This window comes from Scyliorhinus torazame, chromosome 5 (assembly GCF_047496885.1).
Source record: "Scyliorhinus torazame isolate Kashiwa2021f chromosome 5, sScyTor2.1, whole genome shotgun sequence".
NCBI lineage: Eukaryota > Metazoa > Chordata > Chondrichthyes > Carcharhiniformes > Scyliorhinidae > Scyliorhinus > Scyliorhinus torazame.
The window spans coordinates 147,500,387-147,518,614 of NC_092711.1; the positions used below are offsets into that span (position 1 = coordinate 147,500,387).

Sequence of the window (18,228 nt, forward strand, 5' to 3'; positions counted from 1 at the left end):
CTCAAACGTCACATCTCAATCTGACTGAGTCTCTCAATTCCTTGGAACTGAATATCACCGGACTTTGAATCAAGAAGGAGAAATGTTTGTCTTTTCTGTCGGCTTCAAAACATCAGTGTGACTGGAAAAGCCCCGAGACACACACGCCCGAGTGAGAGTGTTCCAGAGCACTGACTGTGGAAAGACTTTAACCAGTTACACAGCCTGAAAAACATCACACCATTCACAGCGGGCAGAGACCGTACACGTGTTCTGTGTGTGGATGAGGCTTCAACTGATCGACAAACCTGGAGAGACACGAGGAGACCCCCACCCTGGAGAAACGGTGGAAATGTGGGGACTGTGGGAAGGGATTCAGGGCCCCATCTCAGCTGGAAGCTCATCGGCGCAGTCACACTGGGGAGAGGCCGTTCACCTGCTCTGTGTGTGAGAAGGGATTCATTTGGTTATTCGCCCTGCAGACACACCAGCGAGTTCACACTGGGGAGAGGCCGTTCGCCTGCTCTCAATGTGAGAAGGAATTCAGTGATTCATCCGCCCTGCAGATACATCAGCGAGTTCACACTGGGGAGAGGCCGTTCACCTGCTCTCAGTGTGAGAAGGGATTCACTACTTCATGGAGCCTGCGGAGACACCAGCGAGTTCACACAGGGGAGAGGCCGTTCATCTGCTCTCGGTGTGAAAAGGGATTCATTCGGTTATCCAGCCTGCAGACACACCAGCGAGTTCACACTGGGGAGAGGCCGTTCACCTGCTCTCAGTGTGAGAAGGGATTCACTACTTCATCGAGCCTGCGGAGACACCAGCGAGTTCACACTGGGGAGAGGCCATTCATCTGCTCTCGGTGTGAAAAGGAATTCACTCGGTTATCCAGCCTGCTGGCACACAAGCGACTTCACACTGGGGTGAGGCCGTTCACCTGCTCTCAGTGTGAGAAGGGATTCACTCAATCATCCGACCTACGGAGACATCAGCGAGTTCACACTGAGGAGAGGCCGTTCACCTGCTCTCAGTGTGAGAAGGGATTCATTACTTCATCGAGCCTGCTGACACACCAGCGAGTTCACACTGGGGAGTGGCCGTTCACCTGCTCTCAGTGTGAGAAGGGATTCGCTCAGTTATCCCACCTGCAGAGACACCAGCGAGTTCACACTGGGGAGAAGCCATTCACCTGCTTTCAGTGTGAGAAGGGATTCACTCAGTTATCCCACCTGCAGAGCCACCAGCGAGTTCACACAGGGGAGAAGGCGTTAACCTGCTTTTAGTGAGAGAAGAGATTTAGATATCCATACACCCTGCAGGAACACTAGCGAGTTCACACCTGGAAGAAGCCATTCACCTGCTCTGAGCAGGGGAGACATTCAATGATCCGTCCCAACTACGGAGACACTAGCAAGTTAATTCTGGTGAGAGACCATTCATCTGCTCTCAATGTGGGGAGGGGGTTTGTGATTCATCACACCTGTTGTGACTCCCAACAAGTTCAGAATAAATTACAGATGTTGGCTCCGTTATTGTTTCTGCTCTCACTGACATCCAGGACCGCATTTTGTTCATTCTGACATCTGGTGAATGGTGATGATTGGAGGGTTTCTTTCTGCTGGACTGGCCGGTCTAACACCTCTGCCTCCGGTGGGCTGACCATTTTTGAGCCTCGTTGCGATTACCTGGTTCCAAGTTTGACGAGGAGCACAGAATGAAAAGGTGTTTGCACGTTGGAAGATATTTAGTTCCCAAAGCAGCCACGTTGCCATGAAGATGGGCTGTGGTGGTTACAGGGTTCTTTTGTCTAATTTATCTGGGTGTTTCTCGCAGAAGGAAACTGTCATGGTATGAGGGGCAAGTTGTCTGTGGTAGATTGGGAAATTACAATAAACATATCACTGAAAGTGGCAACGCAGGTGGATAAGGAGCTAAGAAGGCAGGCGGCATGCTTGTCTTCATTGGTCGGGGCATTGAGTATAAAAATTGGCAAGTCATGCTGCAGCTGTACAGAACCTTAGTTAGGCCACATGTGGAATATTGCTGACAATTCTGGTCACCACATTACCAAAAGGATGTGGAGGCTTTGGAGAGAGTACAGAGGAGGTTTACCAGGATGTTGCCTGGTCTGGAGGGTATTAGCTATGAGGAGAGGTTGGATAAATTTGGATTGTTTTCACTCGAGCGACGAAGATTGAGGGACGACCTGATAAAAGTTTACAAAATTATGAGTGGCACGGACAGAGTGGATAGTCAGAAGCTTTTCCCAGGTTGGAAAAGTCAATTACCAGGTGACCGAGGTTTAAGGTGCGAGGGGCAAAGTTTTAAAAAACATTTTATTGAGGCATTTATGCTTTTATAACAATAAGCGATACAAATATAGTGAACATAGTTCAGAGCTTAAACATCCCTCCATCTCCCACTGCTCCCGCCTACTCTAGACACAACATAGCAGAACTCCCCCCTCTCCCATCACCCCCCCCCCTATTGCCTCGGCTGACAGTTCAGTTTTCTCTGAAGAAGTCGATAAACGGCTGCCACCTCCGAACGAACCCTAACGTTGATCCTCTCAGGGTGAACTTAATTTTCTCAAGTCTGAAGAAACCCAGGCATGTCGCTGACCCAAACCCCTGATTTCGGGGGCTTCGAGTCCCTCCATGGTAACAATATCCGTCTCCGGGCTACCAAGGAGACAAAGGCCAAGACGTCAGCCTCTCTCGCCCCCTGAACTCCTGGATCTTCCTCAACTCCAAAAATCACCACCTCTGGACTCGGCACCACCCTTGTTTTTAGCACAATGGACATGACATCCACAAATCCCTGCCAGTGTCCCCTAAGCTTCGGGCATGCCCAAAACATGTGGACATGGTTTGCAGGCCCTCCCGCGCACTTCACACACCTGTCCTCTATCCCAAAAAACTTGCTCATCCGGGACACCGTCATGTGTGTCCGATGAACCACCTTGAATTGTACCAGGCTGAGCCTGGCACATGATGAGGACGTGTTGACTCTGTTCAGAGCATCTTCCCACAGACCCGCCTCTACCTCCCCTCCCAACTCATCTTCCCATTTACACTTTAGCTCACCTAACTGGGTTTCCTCCCACTCCATAAGTTCTCTGTAAATTTCTGAAACCTCCCCTGTGGATAACAGACCAAACTCCATCTGCAGCTTCTGCCGCTCCTTCAAGAACCCTGCCTCCGGGGCTTCAAAATACCTTCTGTCCACCTGGAGTATTTCCCTAACCAGCCTATCCATCTCTACCCGCTACACCTTCTGTCCACCTGGAGTATTTCCCTAACCAGCCTATCCATCTCTACCCGCTACACCTTCTCCCTATGAGCCCGTATCAAAATTAGCTCCCCCCTAACCACCGCCTTCAGCGCTTCCCACACCGCTGCTGCCGAAACCTCCCGTGTCATTTATCTCCAAATAATTCTGGATGGCCTCCCTCACCCACCCGCACACCCCCTCGTCCGCCAACAATCCTACATCCAATCTCCAGCGCGGTCGCTGACCCTACTCCTTGCTCACCCGTAGATCCCGTAGTGCTCTGTGCGACCTGTCCACCTAGTTTGGGGCATGATCCGATACAACAATCGCCAAATACTCGGTATCCACCACCCCCTCCAGCAAAGCCTTGTTCAAAATGAAAAAAATCAATCCGGGAATACACTTTGTGCACGTCACCCCGCCCCCCCCCATCAAATCTGCTCCATAAACCCCTTTAGCTCCTTTGCCACGGCTCGCACCGTCCCGGTCCTTGAACTCGACCGATCCAACCTCGGATCTATAACCGTATTGAAGGTCCACCCCCCCACCCCCGCCCCATGATCAGCTGATGCGAATCCAGCTCTGGAATCTTCCCCAACATCCGCCTCATAAACTCCGCGTCGTCCCGATGAGGTGCGTGAATATTCACTCATACCACCGGCAACCCTCCAGCTTCCCACTCACCTTGATATACCTACTCCCTGAGTCCGCCACTATATTCCCTACCTCAAATGACACCCACTTATTAATCAAGATCGCAACCCCCTGAGGGGCAGCATGCGGCGCAGTGGTTAGCACTGGGACTGCGGCGCTGAGGATCCGGGTTCGAATCCCGGCCCTGGGTCACTGTCCGTGTGGGGTTTGCACTTTCTCCCCATGTCTGCGTGGGTTTCACCCACACAACCCAAAGATGTGCAGGTTAGGTGGATTGGCCACGCTAAACTGCCCCTTAATTGGAGAAAAATGAATTGGGTACTCTAAATTTATATTAAAAAAAAGATCGCAACCCCCCCTAGTTTTCGAGTCTAGCCCCGAATGAAATATCTGCCCGACCCACCCGTTCCTCAGCCTAGTCTGATCCACTCCCCTCCGGTGTGTCTCTTGTAACATTGCCACGTCCGCCTTCAACCTCTTCAAATGCGGGAACACACGAGCCCTCTTGACCGGCCCATTCAGCACCTCTCACATTCCATGTGATTAGCCTGGTCGGGGGCATCCCCCTTCCCACCGCCGATCAACCATCACCCTTCTTAGGCCAGCCTCCAGATCGCGTCCCGCGCCTCCTCAGGCCCGTGCCCTGGCACCCACTGTCATTGGCCTCCAATTTGTCTCCCAATGCCAGTCCCTCCCCTGTCAGCAGAACAATTCTCCCCCCCCCCTCCACTAACAAAAGTGCAATCCCAACCCACCCATACTAAACTAGTCACCTGCTCGGCCCCCACTGAGCTAGCCCACCCAGCTAGCCTGGTAACCCCCGCCCATGGTGCCAAGCATCCTACTCCCCCATTGATCTCACCCCCCCCCCTTCCCGCTCGAACAGACGTATGCAAAACATAACAATTCCCAACAAACACAAAGAAGAAAATTCCACCCACCACCCCCCCCCACAAGAACAAAGTTAACCCGCATACAAAACTGAACAGCGGCCCCAAAATTGGACAAAAACACTGCATACACAGCCCATAAAGAAAATAAATTTAGCAGCATAGGCACAGAATTACTCGCCCCCAAGTTCAATGTCCTCCATCACCTGCCAGTCCCCTGTCCTTAACAAAGTTCTTCGCCTCATCAGGCGATCCAAAACAACGTTCTTGCCCTTTGTAAGTAACCCACAAACGAGCTGGTTACAACGTGCCGAACTTCACCCCTTTCTTAAAGAGGCCGTTTTAACTTTGTTGAAGCTCAACCTTCTTTTGGTCAGTTCCGCACCCAAGTCGTGGTAAATGTGCAGCTCGTTATTTTCCCATTTACCGCAGCTCGTCTGCCTGGCCCACCTCAAGATCTGTTCCTTATCCAGGAACCGGGGCATTCGTACCACCATTGCCCTCAGCGCCTCATTCAGCCGTGGCTTCCTTGCAAGTGCTCTGTGCGCCCTGCCCACCTCCAAGGGTCGAGTAAACCTTCCCCCAGCAGATTCTCGAACATAAGCGCCACGTATGCCCCTGCGTCCAATCCCTCAATGCCCTCTGAGAGGCCAACGATCCTCAGGTTCTGCCTGTGTGACCTGTCTCCAGATCCTCCACCTTCTCTTGCAGCCTATTCTGGTGGTCCCTCCACTGCCATCGCGGTTAGCTGGTCCTCGTGCTCAGCCACCGCCTCTTCCACCTTCTGGATCACCTGTCCCGGGGCTTCCAATCTTTGCCCCACCCGGTCAATCCCCGTCTTAATCGGGTCCAGGTACTCTTGTCTTTGCTTGGCAAAGCTCTGCTGAAGGAATTTCAACAGCTGCTCCATTGACCACTGGGCCGGCAATCCCAGTCCCTGAGCCTCCGCCATGTTTTCCTGTGCAGTCTTCACTCCCTTCTTTGCCCAACAATCTCTCCTTTTCAGACCACTTCTGGTCCACGACTCCATAAACTGGTGGGGGATTCTTCTCCTCTACCTCACCAGTCTCCAATTTTACCAATCAAATCCCCAATACGTCAGGGGAAAAGGTCCCAAAATTCCACCACGAGCGGGAGCTACCAAATAAGCGACCTCTCACTCCATGGCCGCCACCGGAAGTCATCTTTGCCCTTCTTAAGCAACAAGAAGATGGACACCTGCCCCATCGTTTGCGGCAAGGCACCACTGTCCATTGCGTCCTTGAACATTAACCATCAAAGGCGCCAGCCTATCCTTAAATCTTTTATAAAATTCAACTGGGAACCCATCTGGTCCCACTGCCTTCCCTGCCTGTATCCTCCCAATCGCCACCTTCACCTTCTCCACCCTTATCGGCTCCTACAACCCTGCCCTCTCCACCCCCCTCAACCTCGGGCACTCTAACCCACCCAGAAACTCCATCATCTCCCACTCCTCCTCTGGTGGCTCCGACTTACACAAGTCCCTCTAGAGCTCCTCGAACACCTTTATTAATCTGTTCCGGAGCCTCCACCAACTCCTCCATCCTGTGCCGCACCCAAACTAGCTCCCTTGCTGCAGCCTCCCTACATAGCTGACCCACACTCTTCCTTCTCCCCATACTCGGACAGCCCCACTCACCCTTCTCAGCTGATGCACCACTTTCCCTGTGGACAATAGGTCAAACCTCGCCTTCAACTCCTTCCTCTTTGCCAGGAGCCTTGGGTCCTGGTCCCCCACCTACCTCCCATCCACCTCCAAAATCTCTTCCATCAGTTGTTGGCGTTCCTCCCTCTCCTTCCTATCCACCTTGGCCTTAAACAGGATACCCCCACCCCCCCATGACCGCTTTCAGAGCCTCCCAAACCACCGATGAAATGCTGAGCAGAATCTGAGTTAACACCTTGAACCACAATGTCTGAAGAATGGATCTGTGGTTAAAAGAAAGATGTCATTCGACAGTTCGAAGTAGAGTAAATTTGACCTGTCTGGGACACGGGTCAGAAGGAGAATAAGAACCAAGCCTCGAAGATTCCGTTTCAGCGACAATGGAGGATCAACCGGGACAAATGGGTGAGGCTCAGAGAATAGAACAGACCTCCGAGAGGAATGTGGCCAATTCAGTTCAAAGGGGTAATATCTACTTGTGTCTGAAGCTCTGACATCACCTCGGTCAGAGTTTCCCCGGTGAGGGGAGCGGCCCCACCTGACGACCCAGCCCCCGCCACCTTCCTTCCTGCAGGACTCACAGCAGCACTCGCCGGCGGACCTTCGCTCGCCCCCTTCTTTCCAGCACCTTTCCTCTGGGACTTCGTCAGCCTCCTTATGACGTCCCACCACAATTCATTTAAAAACTACCCCGAAACTGGGGATAAACGTCCCAAAATCCGAGATTCTCGCAGGAGCCACCTAACATGTGACATCCACCGACATGTTGTCACCGGAAGTCCCCAGAATGAACAATATCAATATGACACCAGCATCAACATATTAACGACAGGTCATTCATCTGCTCTGCTGTGGACAGAGCTTCTCTCAGTCAGGCAGCCTGCTGGCACTGGGAAGAGGACATTGAAAAGTGTTCCAGGAGTGGGATGGAATTCAGCCAATCCCCCAGCCTGTTGACACCAGCGAGTTCAAACTGGGGAGCTGCTGTTTCCATGTTCTCTGTGCGGATAGAGAGTCACTCACTCATCCCACTTCCTGACACACCAGTGACTTCATGTTTGACTGCAGGGCTTGGACTCTGCTGAGGGAAATATTCACTCTATGTGAGCCCCTCAGAATTACACACAACTCAATTCAATCTCCCCTCAGCCTCCTCTGTTCCAATGAGAACAACCCCAGCCTCTCCAATCTTTCCTCAAGTTAAAATTCTCCCTCCTGGGTAACATCATCATAAATCCCCTCTGCAGCCTCTTTCGTGTGATCACATCCTTCCTGTAATGTGGTGACCAGAACTGTCCACAGTGCTCCGGCTGTGGTCTAACTGGTGTTTGATGCAGTTCCAGCACAATCTCCCTGTTTTTATATTCTTGGCCCTTGGCTACCAAAGGAAACTATCCCACCTGTCTTCCGAGGCACTGATAACAGAGTGAGAGGCAGCTGAGAGAGACAGAGGGAGAGAGAGGCACCAGAGAGAGAGGGGAGCACCAGAGACAGAGAGGTGAGAGGAGAGAGAGAGAGAGTGGGAGAGACCCTAGTCAGTAACAAAAATAAGTAATAAAATAAGACAGATTTGCATGAACTGACACCACTTTGTTCACAGATTAACAGAACAATCACTGTACTTGAGTCAATGTTATTCACTTTTGGAATTGAATTAATTAAGGGTCAGATTATCTCTCTCACCCCCAGTATCAGATAGGTCTGTTTAATACAGAACAGGGTTAAACCCAGTGTCCAATATTATAGGTCTCTCTGGCTGTTGGATGCCTGGTTTCACTGTACAGCTGATACGCCCACAGCTTCAGTGAACTCGTCTACCCAGGGTCTGTTTCTAAACCCTCATCACAACATATTACCTTGTTAGCTATTTATATATGGTCATCATGTTCAGACAGCTAACGCAAAGCTCAACCAGAAACTATGGTTCTTCGTTCTACTGATTCCAGCTCCTACGAGGAGTGACGGCATCTCCAGCCCTCAGCTCTGTTGCTGGGCTATCATGACATGAACAATAGAGAGACAGAAGTTGCCTGAGGCATAATGGGAAGTTGAAACTTGTAGCTCTAAATCAACTGTGTAAGATTTCTGAAAAGATCAGTAACTTTAAAAGATAAATTCTAAACCCAGTGAACAAAATGAAGACTCATAAGGCAAAAACTTCATGTTTTATGACTTTTACTGCAAAAAAACTAGAAGCAACAATGCCTACACATTATTTTTATTAAGAATGTATCTCTTAAACTATAAACATCTTTGCCTTTTTACTTAGAGTACCCAATTTATCTTTTCCAGTTAAGGGGCAATTTAGCATTGCCAATTCACATACCCTGCACATCTTTGGGTTGTGGGGGTGAAACCCACGCAAACATGGGGAGAATGTGCAAACTCCACACAGACAGTGACCCAGAGCCGGGTTTGAACCTGGGACCACTGCGCCACCGTGCTGCCACTTTGCCCTTTTACTTTTAAAAAAAAATTTAAGAGTACCCAATTACTTTTTCCAACTAAGGGGCAATTTACCGTGGCCAATCAACCTATCCTGCACATCTTTTGCGTTGTGGGGGCTAAACCCACGCAGACACGGGGAGAATGTGCAAACTCCACACGGACAGTGATCCAGGGCCGGGATTCAAACCCGGGTCTTCAGCGCCGTAGGCAACAATGCTAACCACTGTGCCACCATGTTGCCCTCTTTGCCCTTTTACTTTAATGTGGTAATGCCGGCGTTGGACAGGGGTGAGCACAGTAAGAAGTCTTACAACACCAGGATAAAGTCCAACAGGTTTGTTTCGAATCCCTAGCTTTCGGAGCACAGCTCCTTAGGCGAATGAAGAGATGGGTTCCAGAAACATATATGTAGATAAAGTCAATGATGCAAAACGATACTTTTGAATGCGAGTCTTTGCAGGTAATTAAGTCTTTACAGGTCCAGACGGAGTGACTGGAGAGAGGGATAATCACAGGTTAAAGAGGTGTGAATTGTCTCAAGCAGGGATAGTTGGTAGGATTTCACAAGCCCAGGCCAGATGGTGGGAGGGTGAATGTAATGCGACATGAATCCAAGGTCCCGGTTGAGGCTGTACTCATGTGCGCAGAACTTGGCTGTAAGTTTCTGCTTGGCGATTCTGCATTGTCGCACGTCCTGAAGGCTGCCTTGGAGAGGCTACTACCTCTTAATAATAATCATCTTCATTTTTGTCACAAGAAGGCTTACATTAACACCGTAATGGGGCAGCACGGTGGCACAGTGATTCGCACTGCCGCCTCATGGGGCCGAGGTCCCAGGTTCGATCCAGGATCTGGGTCACTGTCCATGCAGAGTTTGCACATTCTCCCCTTGTTTGTGTGGGTTAGGCCAGTATTTTTTGTCATCCCTAGTTGCCCTTCAGAAGGTGGTGGTGAGCTGCCTTCTTGAACTTCTGCAGTCCGAGGTGTAGGTACACCCACTGTGCTGGTAGGGAGTAGTTCCAGGATTTTGCCCCAGCGACAGTGAAGGAACGGCGATATATTTCCAAGTCGGTCTGGTGAGTGACTTGGAGGGGAACCTCCAGTGGTGAGGTTCCCGGGTATCTGCTGCTCTTGTCCTTCTAGATAGTAGTGGTCGTGGGTTTGGAAGGTGCTGTCTGAGGAACCTTGGTGAATTACTGCAGAGTATCTTGTAAATGGTATAGACTGCTGCTACTGTTCGTCAGTGGTGGAGGGTTTGAATGTTTGTGGACGGAGGAGCAATCAACCTGGCTGCTTTGTCCTGGATGGTGTTGAGCTGCTCGAGTGTTGTTGGAGCTGCACTCATCCAGGAAAGTGGAGAGTATTCCATTACACTCCTGACTTGTGCCTTGTAGATGTTTTGACAAGCTCTGGGAGGTCAGGTTGTGAGTTACTCGCTGTAGGATTCCCAGCCTTTATTTCGCTAAGAAGGAGATACAGAGTTTTCCGGGAATGGAGAAGGGGATGGTGTTGGCAATTTATGGGGCGATTTGAGGAGAACAGAAGGCCCACTGGAGGGGATTAAGGCAAAGTGGGCGGAAGAGCTGGGAGAGAGCATGGAGGAGGGGTTGTGGTGTGAGGTGCTCTGGAGGGTAAATGCCTCAACTTTGTGCGCGAGGTTGGGGCTGATAGAGCTGTACGTGGTGTATTGGGCGCACCTCACAAAGGTGAAGATGAGCCGACTCTTTGAGGAGGTAGAGGATGTTTGTGAACGTTGGGGGGGGGGGACCCACAAACCACATTCATATGTTTTGGTCCTGTCCAAAGCTGGAGGGGTATTGGCGGGAGGTGTTCAAGGTAATTTTGAAGGTGGTACATGTGAGGCATGAGCCGGGTCCTCTGGAAGCCATATTCGGGGTATCGGGTCGGCCAGGGTTGGAAGCGGGTGCAGAGGCAGATGTTTTAGCCTTCGCCTCGCTCATCGCCCAAAGGCTGATCCTGTTGGGGTGGAGGTCAGTTTCACCACCCTGTGCCCTGGCGTGGCGGGGGGATCTGTTGGAGTTTTTAACACTCGAGAAAGTGAAGTTTGAGTTGAGGGGAAGGGTGGAAGGATTGTACAATTCATGGGCTTTGTTTATTATGCACTTTCAAAAATTGGATGACATTGAACAAAAGAGGGGCGTGAGGGGTTGGGGTGGGGTTGGACTGTACATGTTGATGGTGACTATGTATGGGATTGTATGGTAGATTCCTGAATCCTTTTCTTTGATGTTTGTATTTAAAATGTTGAGGGTTGTTTGGGGGTTGGTGGGAGGGAGAAATTGTTGGCCATGGGATTGACATTATATTTGTTACTGTTGATTGTTTGTCGGTGGGTGTAAATTTGGATGAAAATGTGAAAAAGGAGAATAAAAATATTTAGTAAGAAAAATAATTCCCAGCCTTTAACCTGCCCTGGTAGCCACAGTACTAATATGGCTAGTCCACTTCAGATTCTGATCAATAGTAACCCCCAGGATGTTGTTTGTGGGGGATTCAGCGATGGTAATGCCATTGCATGTCAAGGAGCGGTGGTTAGATCCTCTCTAAGGGTAGCACAGTGGTTAGCGCTGTTGCTTCACAGCTCCAGGGTCCAAGTTTGATTCCAGGCTTGGGTCACTGTCTGTGTGGAGTCTGCACGTTCTCCGTGTCTGCGTGGGTTTCCTCCGGGTGCTCCCACAAATCCCGAAAGACGTGTTCTTAGGTAATTTGGACATTCTTAATTCTCCCTCTGTGACCCGAACAGGCGCCGGAATGTGGCGACTCGGGGCTTTTCACAGTAACTTCATGGCAGTGTTAATGTGATCCTACTTGTGACAATAAAGATTATTATTCTCATCTTGCAGGAGATGGTCATTGCCTTGCACTTGTGTTACACCCTCGAGTGAGGAATTCCCTCATCTCCGCTTTCTTTCCATTTTCCTGCCGGTTTCCCATGACCCTCGACTCCCTCGCCAATCAGAAATCTGTCTGGGCGGGGGGGGCACATAAAGCGGCTTTTCCGCAGGTTCTGGTGCCACTCGCCTATAATCCGTCATTTATCCTGATTTCCCGGCAGTCATCTAATTAATGCCAGAATTAATATTTGTTCTCATGTCCCTGGAAGACTTCGGGATTAGTTTTGGTGAGATTATGCCGAAATATGTCAAGAAATTTATTGATTGGGCTGCATGTGGCGCAGTGGTTAGCACTGGGACTGCAGCGCTGAGAACTCTGGTCCGAATCCCGACCCTGGGTCACTGTCCGTGTGTAGTTTGCACATTCTCCCCATGTCTGTGTGGGTTTCACCCCCACAACCCAAAGATGTGTAGGGTAGGTGGATTGGCCATGCAAAATTGCCCCTTAATTGGAATAAAGAAATAATTGGGTACGCTTAATTTTTTTAAATCTATTGATAAAAGAGTGCAGGCGGATTCAGTGGGGGTGGAGCCGCCTTTTGAACATGGCGGCCTGACCCTCAGGAGGTCTCGCGACCCGCGCTCTCCGGGACTCTCTCGGAGGCGGTGAAAATGATGACTGCCAACATTCTCCGTGTTATTGACTAGAGGCTGAGTGAGCTGACTCAATATCTGTGAGCCCATGAGGCCGAGCTGCAAAACACCATGAAGAGGCTCGATGATCCGGAGGAGAGAATCCTGAACGTTGAGCAAGATGCCTCCTTGGCAGAGGCAAGAATTCAATCCTTGGAAAACCGGCCGAGCGATCTGGTGGACTCCAGGAGGACTTGGAGAACCGAGGGTGAGAGAAAGAACATTCGAGTTGTTGGCCTGCCAGAAGGTGTGGAGGGTAAGGTTCCCGTTAGGTTCTTCGAGGGCCGTCTGCCACATTTTCTCAAGCTAGACATGAAGCCTGGGTGTTTCAAATTAGAAAGGGCATCGGATCCTGTCTTTGAGGCCGAGGGATAGTTTTAATCCCAGGCCTGTAATCATTCACTTCCACAACTTGAAAGATCACCAGAAGGTCCTGGAGATGGGTAAGGTAATTTGGGACCTGGCTCCATGAGGGACTGAGGATTTAGTTCTTACAGGATTTTTCGGCAGCCACAAAAACGAGATACAATGTCTTCCTTTTGGTTAACTCGACCCCTGAATTCCCCGCTCCATTTTGTGGAGGACATGTAATGTTTATGCTCGGGGCTAATCATTTCTCACACTGCTAATAAAAGGTGCTGGATGCTGGAGAACCAGCGGCGTCTGGAGGTTTGTTTGGTGATGGTGGCGGAGAATCATATGGAGGGCCCGAGTAAGCTATTGCTGAAGGAGGTTAACGCAGCAAGAGTGGCTTTGGACTCCTCTCTACTCAGCAGGTCGAGAAAAGTTGAGAGTTTGTGAGGGAGAAGTTGTACGAGTTTGGGAATAAGCCGAGCAAATACTTGGCCTGTTTGACAAAGAAAAAGGCCAACTTTAGAGTGATTCCCAAAGGCCATCCTGGTGTGGGGTGATGGTGTAGAGAGCTCTGCGCTTCTTTCTTGAAAAGAGGCCTTAACAATTCCCATCTACTCTACTCCGCCTGGCTGAACTCGGTCTATCTCTCAACAACTTCTCCTTCAACTCATCCCACTTTCTCTAAATCAAAGGTGAAGCAATGAGTAGCTGCATGGATCCTAGCTACGCTTGCCTTTTTATGGGGTCTGTGGAACATTCCTTGTTCCAGGCCAACCCAGGTCCCCTCCCACAACTCCTTTACCAATTCATTGATGACTATTTTGGTGCCATTTCAAGCTCCCGTCCGGACTTGAAAAATTCATCAACTTCACTTCTAGTTTCCACCCCTCCATCATTTTCACCTGTTCCATCTCAGACACTTCCCGTCCCTTCCTTGACCTTACTGTCTCCATTTCCGGCAACAGTCTATCCACTAATGTCCATTACAAGCCCACTGACTCTCACAGCTATCTGGACTACAGCTCTTCGCACCCTAAATTCTGTAAGGGCTCCATCCCTTTCTCGCAGCTCCTTCGCCATCGCATTTGTTACGATGGTGCTTCGAAAATGTGTTCCTTCTTCCTCAACTGTGATTTCCCACCTACAGTTGTGGACAGGGCCCTCAACAACATGCGGTCCATCTCCCGCGCCACTACCCTCGCCCCCTCCCTCCCAGAACAAGGATAGAGTCACCCTCGTTCTCACATTTCATCCCATCAGCCTCCATATGCAAAGCATAATCCTCCACCATTTTCGCCAACTCCAGTGTGATGCCACCACCAAACACATCTTTCCTCCCACCCGCTGTCAGCATTCCGCAGAGACCGTTCCCTTCAGGATAGTCTAGTCCACTCCTCCATCATATCTAACACCTCTCCCATCACCCATGGCACCTTCTCATGCAATCACAGGTGTAACATCTGCCCCTTTACCTCTTCCATGCTTAACATCCCAGGCCCAAAACACTCATTCCAAGTTAAGCAGTGTTTCACTTGCACCCCTTTCAATTTGGTTGATTGCATTCACTGCTCCCAATGTCGTCTCCTCTATGTCGGAGAGACCAAACGTAGAGTGGGTGATCGCTTTGCTGAGCACCTTCGGTCTGTGTGCATTCAGGACCCTGACCTTCCCATTGCTCACCATTTTAACACAAGACCCTGCTCCCATGCCCACATGTCTGTCCTTGGCCTGCTACGATGTTCCAGAGAAGCTCAACGCATATTGGAGGAGCAGCATCTCATCTTTCGGTTAGACATGCCTTCCAGTCTGAACATCAAATTCAACAACTTCAGATGATTAGCTCTACCCACCTCGACCCTTTTCGTTTTCATTCCATCTCATTTTAACTGTCATTTACCTTTTATTTCTTTCTTCATATATATTTTCCCCCCAATCTTATTCTCTTTCCTTACCTTTTCTCCCCTTTGCTTCCCCCTTTCTCTCATTTTACCTCTCTCCCACCCATGTCCCCCTTCTCCCCACATCTGTATCTGTCACACCTTACCCTCTGATTTTAGTTTCTCGGCTGTTTGACCTTTCACATCTTTTATTCTCTCTGGGGACTATCATTAGCACTCTTTCCCCTTGGTTTCTGTAGCTATTAGCACTCTTTCCCCTTGGTTTCTGTAGCTATTAGCACTCTTTCCCCTTGGTTTCTGCGACTATGACTCATCTTTCATTCCCTCACACTACAGTATAAATATCTCCCACTTTCTAAGCCTTTTAGCTTTGACAAAGGGTCATCTGGACTCTAAATGTCAGCTATTTTCTCTCCTTACAGTCGCTGCCACACCTGAGATTTTCCAGCATTTTCTCTTCTGGAATATAATGTTGCTGCAAGTGACCTATTGAAGGCCAGAATGAGAAAAGAAATGGAAAAGTGGAGAAAATAAAGTGTTATACGCACAGATGTTGGGCACAGGACGGAGCTTCAGTCTTTGTGAAGCTCAAATGTCATCCAGACAAATCCCCCGCTCTCAATAGCTGGAGGACTAGAGTCCTTCCGGACCTCCAATCTTTCCATTGGTTGCTGGCCGCCTGAAGACAATGGGCAACGGGTGTCACGTGGTCATTGATGCTCATTTTACCTGAGGGAATAATCACCACCGTGCATGCGCCTCTTCTCCTCTCGATATGCCCCCCCCTCCACAGTGGATGGAGCGGTTTGCCCGGCGCTGGGGACTATGGGAGATTCAGCCGCCATTACCCACCCGGAGCCCAGTCTACAAACGTCTGGGACTGGGATGAAAAGAGGGAGTGGAGAGCACAGAGTACATATGGGTAGTCACTGGATTTTTTTGTGACGCCCCTTAGCACAATATTTTGTTAACATAGAACATAGAGTGCAGAAGGAGGCCATTTGGCCCATCGAGTCTGCACCGACCCACTTAAGCCCTCACTTCCACCCCATCCCCATAACCCACTAACCCCTTCGGTCACTAAGGGCAATTTTATCATGGCCAATCCACCTAACCTGCACGTCTTTGGACTGTAGGAGGAAACCGGAGCACCCGGAGGAAACCCACGCAGACACGGGGAGAACGTGCAAACTCCACACAGACAGTGACCCAGCAGGGAATCGAACCTGGGACCCTGGCGCTGTGAAGCCACAGTGCTATCCACTTGTGCTACCGTGCTGCCGTTAACTTCAGGTGTAACGATTTAGACATATTGGGGAGTGTGAAACTGAACCCGAGAGTCAGCATCTTCAGGGGAGGAGAATTGGGATGAATTAGTGTTACAGTCAATAGGGAGGAGTGTGTGGAGGCAGAGACAGGGAGAAGCAATATTTTCTGTCATGATCATGAGCTTGGACAATTTTATCAAATCATTTGTGAAACCTGGATTTACAATGTCCCTTTGAATCACCTTGGGAAATTTAATTGCATTAAATGTGCTGTATAAATGCAAATTACTGTGTTATTTATTTATTTTTAAAAAAATATGTTTATTCAAAGTTTTTCAATAATTTTTACAAAACACTCCATTAAGGAAAGAAAATATACAAAAGAGTAATAAACAGGACAATACGCCAACAAACAAAGCATCTTAATCCTCTAACCCTTAAACGATTTAACAAATTAAGAACAAAAATGGGGCAAACGCCCCTTACATAAACCAAAACCTACTGTTCCGTGAGAAAGTCTAGAAACGGTTGCCTCCGTCTGGAGAGCCTTACACAGACCCTCGCAAGGCAAACTTTATCTTCTTCAACCTGAGAAACCTCGCCATGTCATTGATCCAAGCCTCCAGGCTTGGGGGCTTCGCGTCCCTCCACATTAGTAAGATCCTTCTCCGGGCTACCAAAGGGGCAAAGGCCAGAACTCCGGCCTCTTTCGGCTCCTGTACTCCCGGCTCGTCTGACACCTCAAATATTGCTATCCCCCAGCTCGGTTTTACCCGAGTATCTAAGACCTTGGACATAGCCTTTGCGAAGCCCCTCCAGCGCCGGGCACGCCCAGAACATATGGCCGTGGTTTGCTGGGCTCTCCGAGAACCTCACACACCTGTCCTCTACCCAAAAAAACGTACACATCCTCGCCCCTATCATATGCGCCCTGCGTACCACTTTAAACTGGATCAGGCTGAGCCTGGCGCAAGACAAGGAGGAATTAACCCTGCCCAGGGCGTCAGCCCACAGGCCCTCAGCGAGCTCCTCGCCCAGCTTCTCCTCCCACTTGCCCTTCAGCTCCTCCACCGAGGCTTCCTCCGCTTCCTGCAGCTCCTGGTATATCGCCCAGACCTTACCCTCTCCGACCCACACGCCCAAAATCACCCTGTCTTGGATCCTCCGGGCAGGCAGCAGTGGGAATTCCCCTACCTGCCTCCTCACAAACACCCTAACCTGCATATACCTGAAGGCATTTCCCGGGGGTAACCCAAATTTCTCCTCCAGTGCCCTCAGACTGGCAAAAGTCCCATCAATGAATAGGTCCCCCATCCTTTTGATTCCCGCCCGATGCCAACTTTGGAATCCGCCATCCATCCTGCCCGGTGCAAACCTATGGTTTCATAGATTTCATAGAATTTACAGTGCAGAAGGAGGCCATTCGGCCCATCGAGTCTGCACCGGCCCTCGGAAAGAGCAACCCACCCAAGGTCCACACCTCCACTCCATCCCCATAACCCAGCAACCCCACCCATCACTATGGGCAATTTTGGACACGAAGGGCAATTTAGCATGGCCAATCCACCTAACCTGCACATCTTTGGACTGTGGTTGTTCCGTATCGGGGACCAGATTGAGGCCCCCATCTCCCCCCTGTGCCATCTCCACTGCCCCCAGATCCTCAATGTCGCCTCCACCACCGGGCTCGTGGTGTACCGCGTCGAATGTAGCGGCAACGGTTCCATCACCAGTGCCTCCAGGCTAGTACCTACACATGACGCCACCTCTAGTCTTTTCCATGCCGCCCCCTCCCCCTCCATTACCCATTTCCGAATCATTGCCACATTAGCTGCCCAGTAGTAGCTACAGAAATTCGGCGGCGCAAGCCCACCCCCCCCTCGCGGCTGGGCTCCAAGAACAGTCTCTTAACCCTCGGGGTCTTTCTTGCCCACACATATCCCATAATGCTCCTGCTCACTCGCTTGAAAAAGGCCTTAGGATTGAGAATAGGCACTGGAACATGAACAAGTACCTAGGGAGGGGCGTCATCTTAACGGACTGCACCTTGCCCGCCAGGGAGAGTGGCAACACGTCCCATCTCTTCACGTCCTCCCCCATCTTGTCCACCAACCGCGCCAAGTTGAGCTTATTCAGGACCCCCCAACTCTTGGCCACCTGGATACCCAAATACTGGAAACTCCTCTCCACACTCTTGAGCGGCAGCTCCTCCAACCTCTTCTCCTG

The 18,228-nt window shown here is 50.3% G+C and overlaps 1 protein-coding gene across 1 annotated transcript; it reads left to right on the forward strand.

The window, feature by feature from the left end:
- Window positions 1-278: 278 nt before the first annotated feature.
- LOC140421963 (uncharacterized) lies at window positions 279-1,512 on the forward strand (the record flags this gene model as incomplete). The annotated part of the gene is made up of 1 exon (XM_072506953.1): window positions 279-1,512. A coding segment is annotated over one exon (987 nt), but the record flags the coding sequence as incomplete, so codon positions are not given.
- Window positions 1,513-18,228: the final 16,716 nt, after the last annotated feature.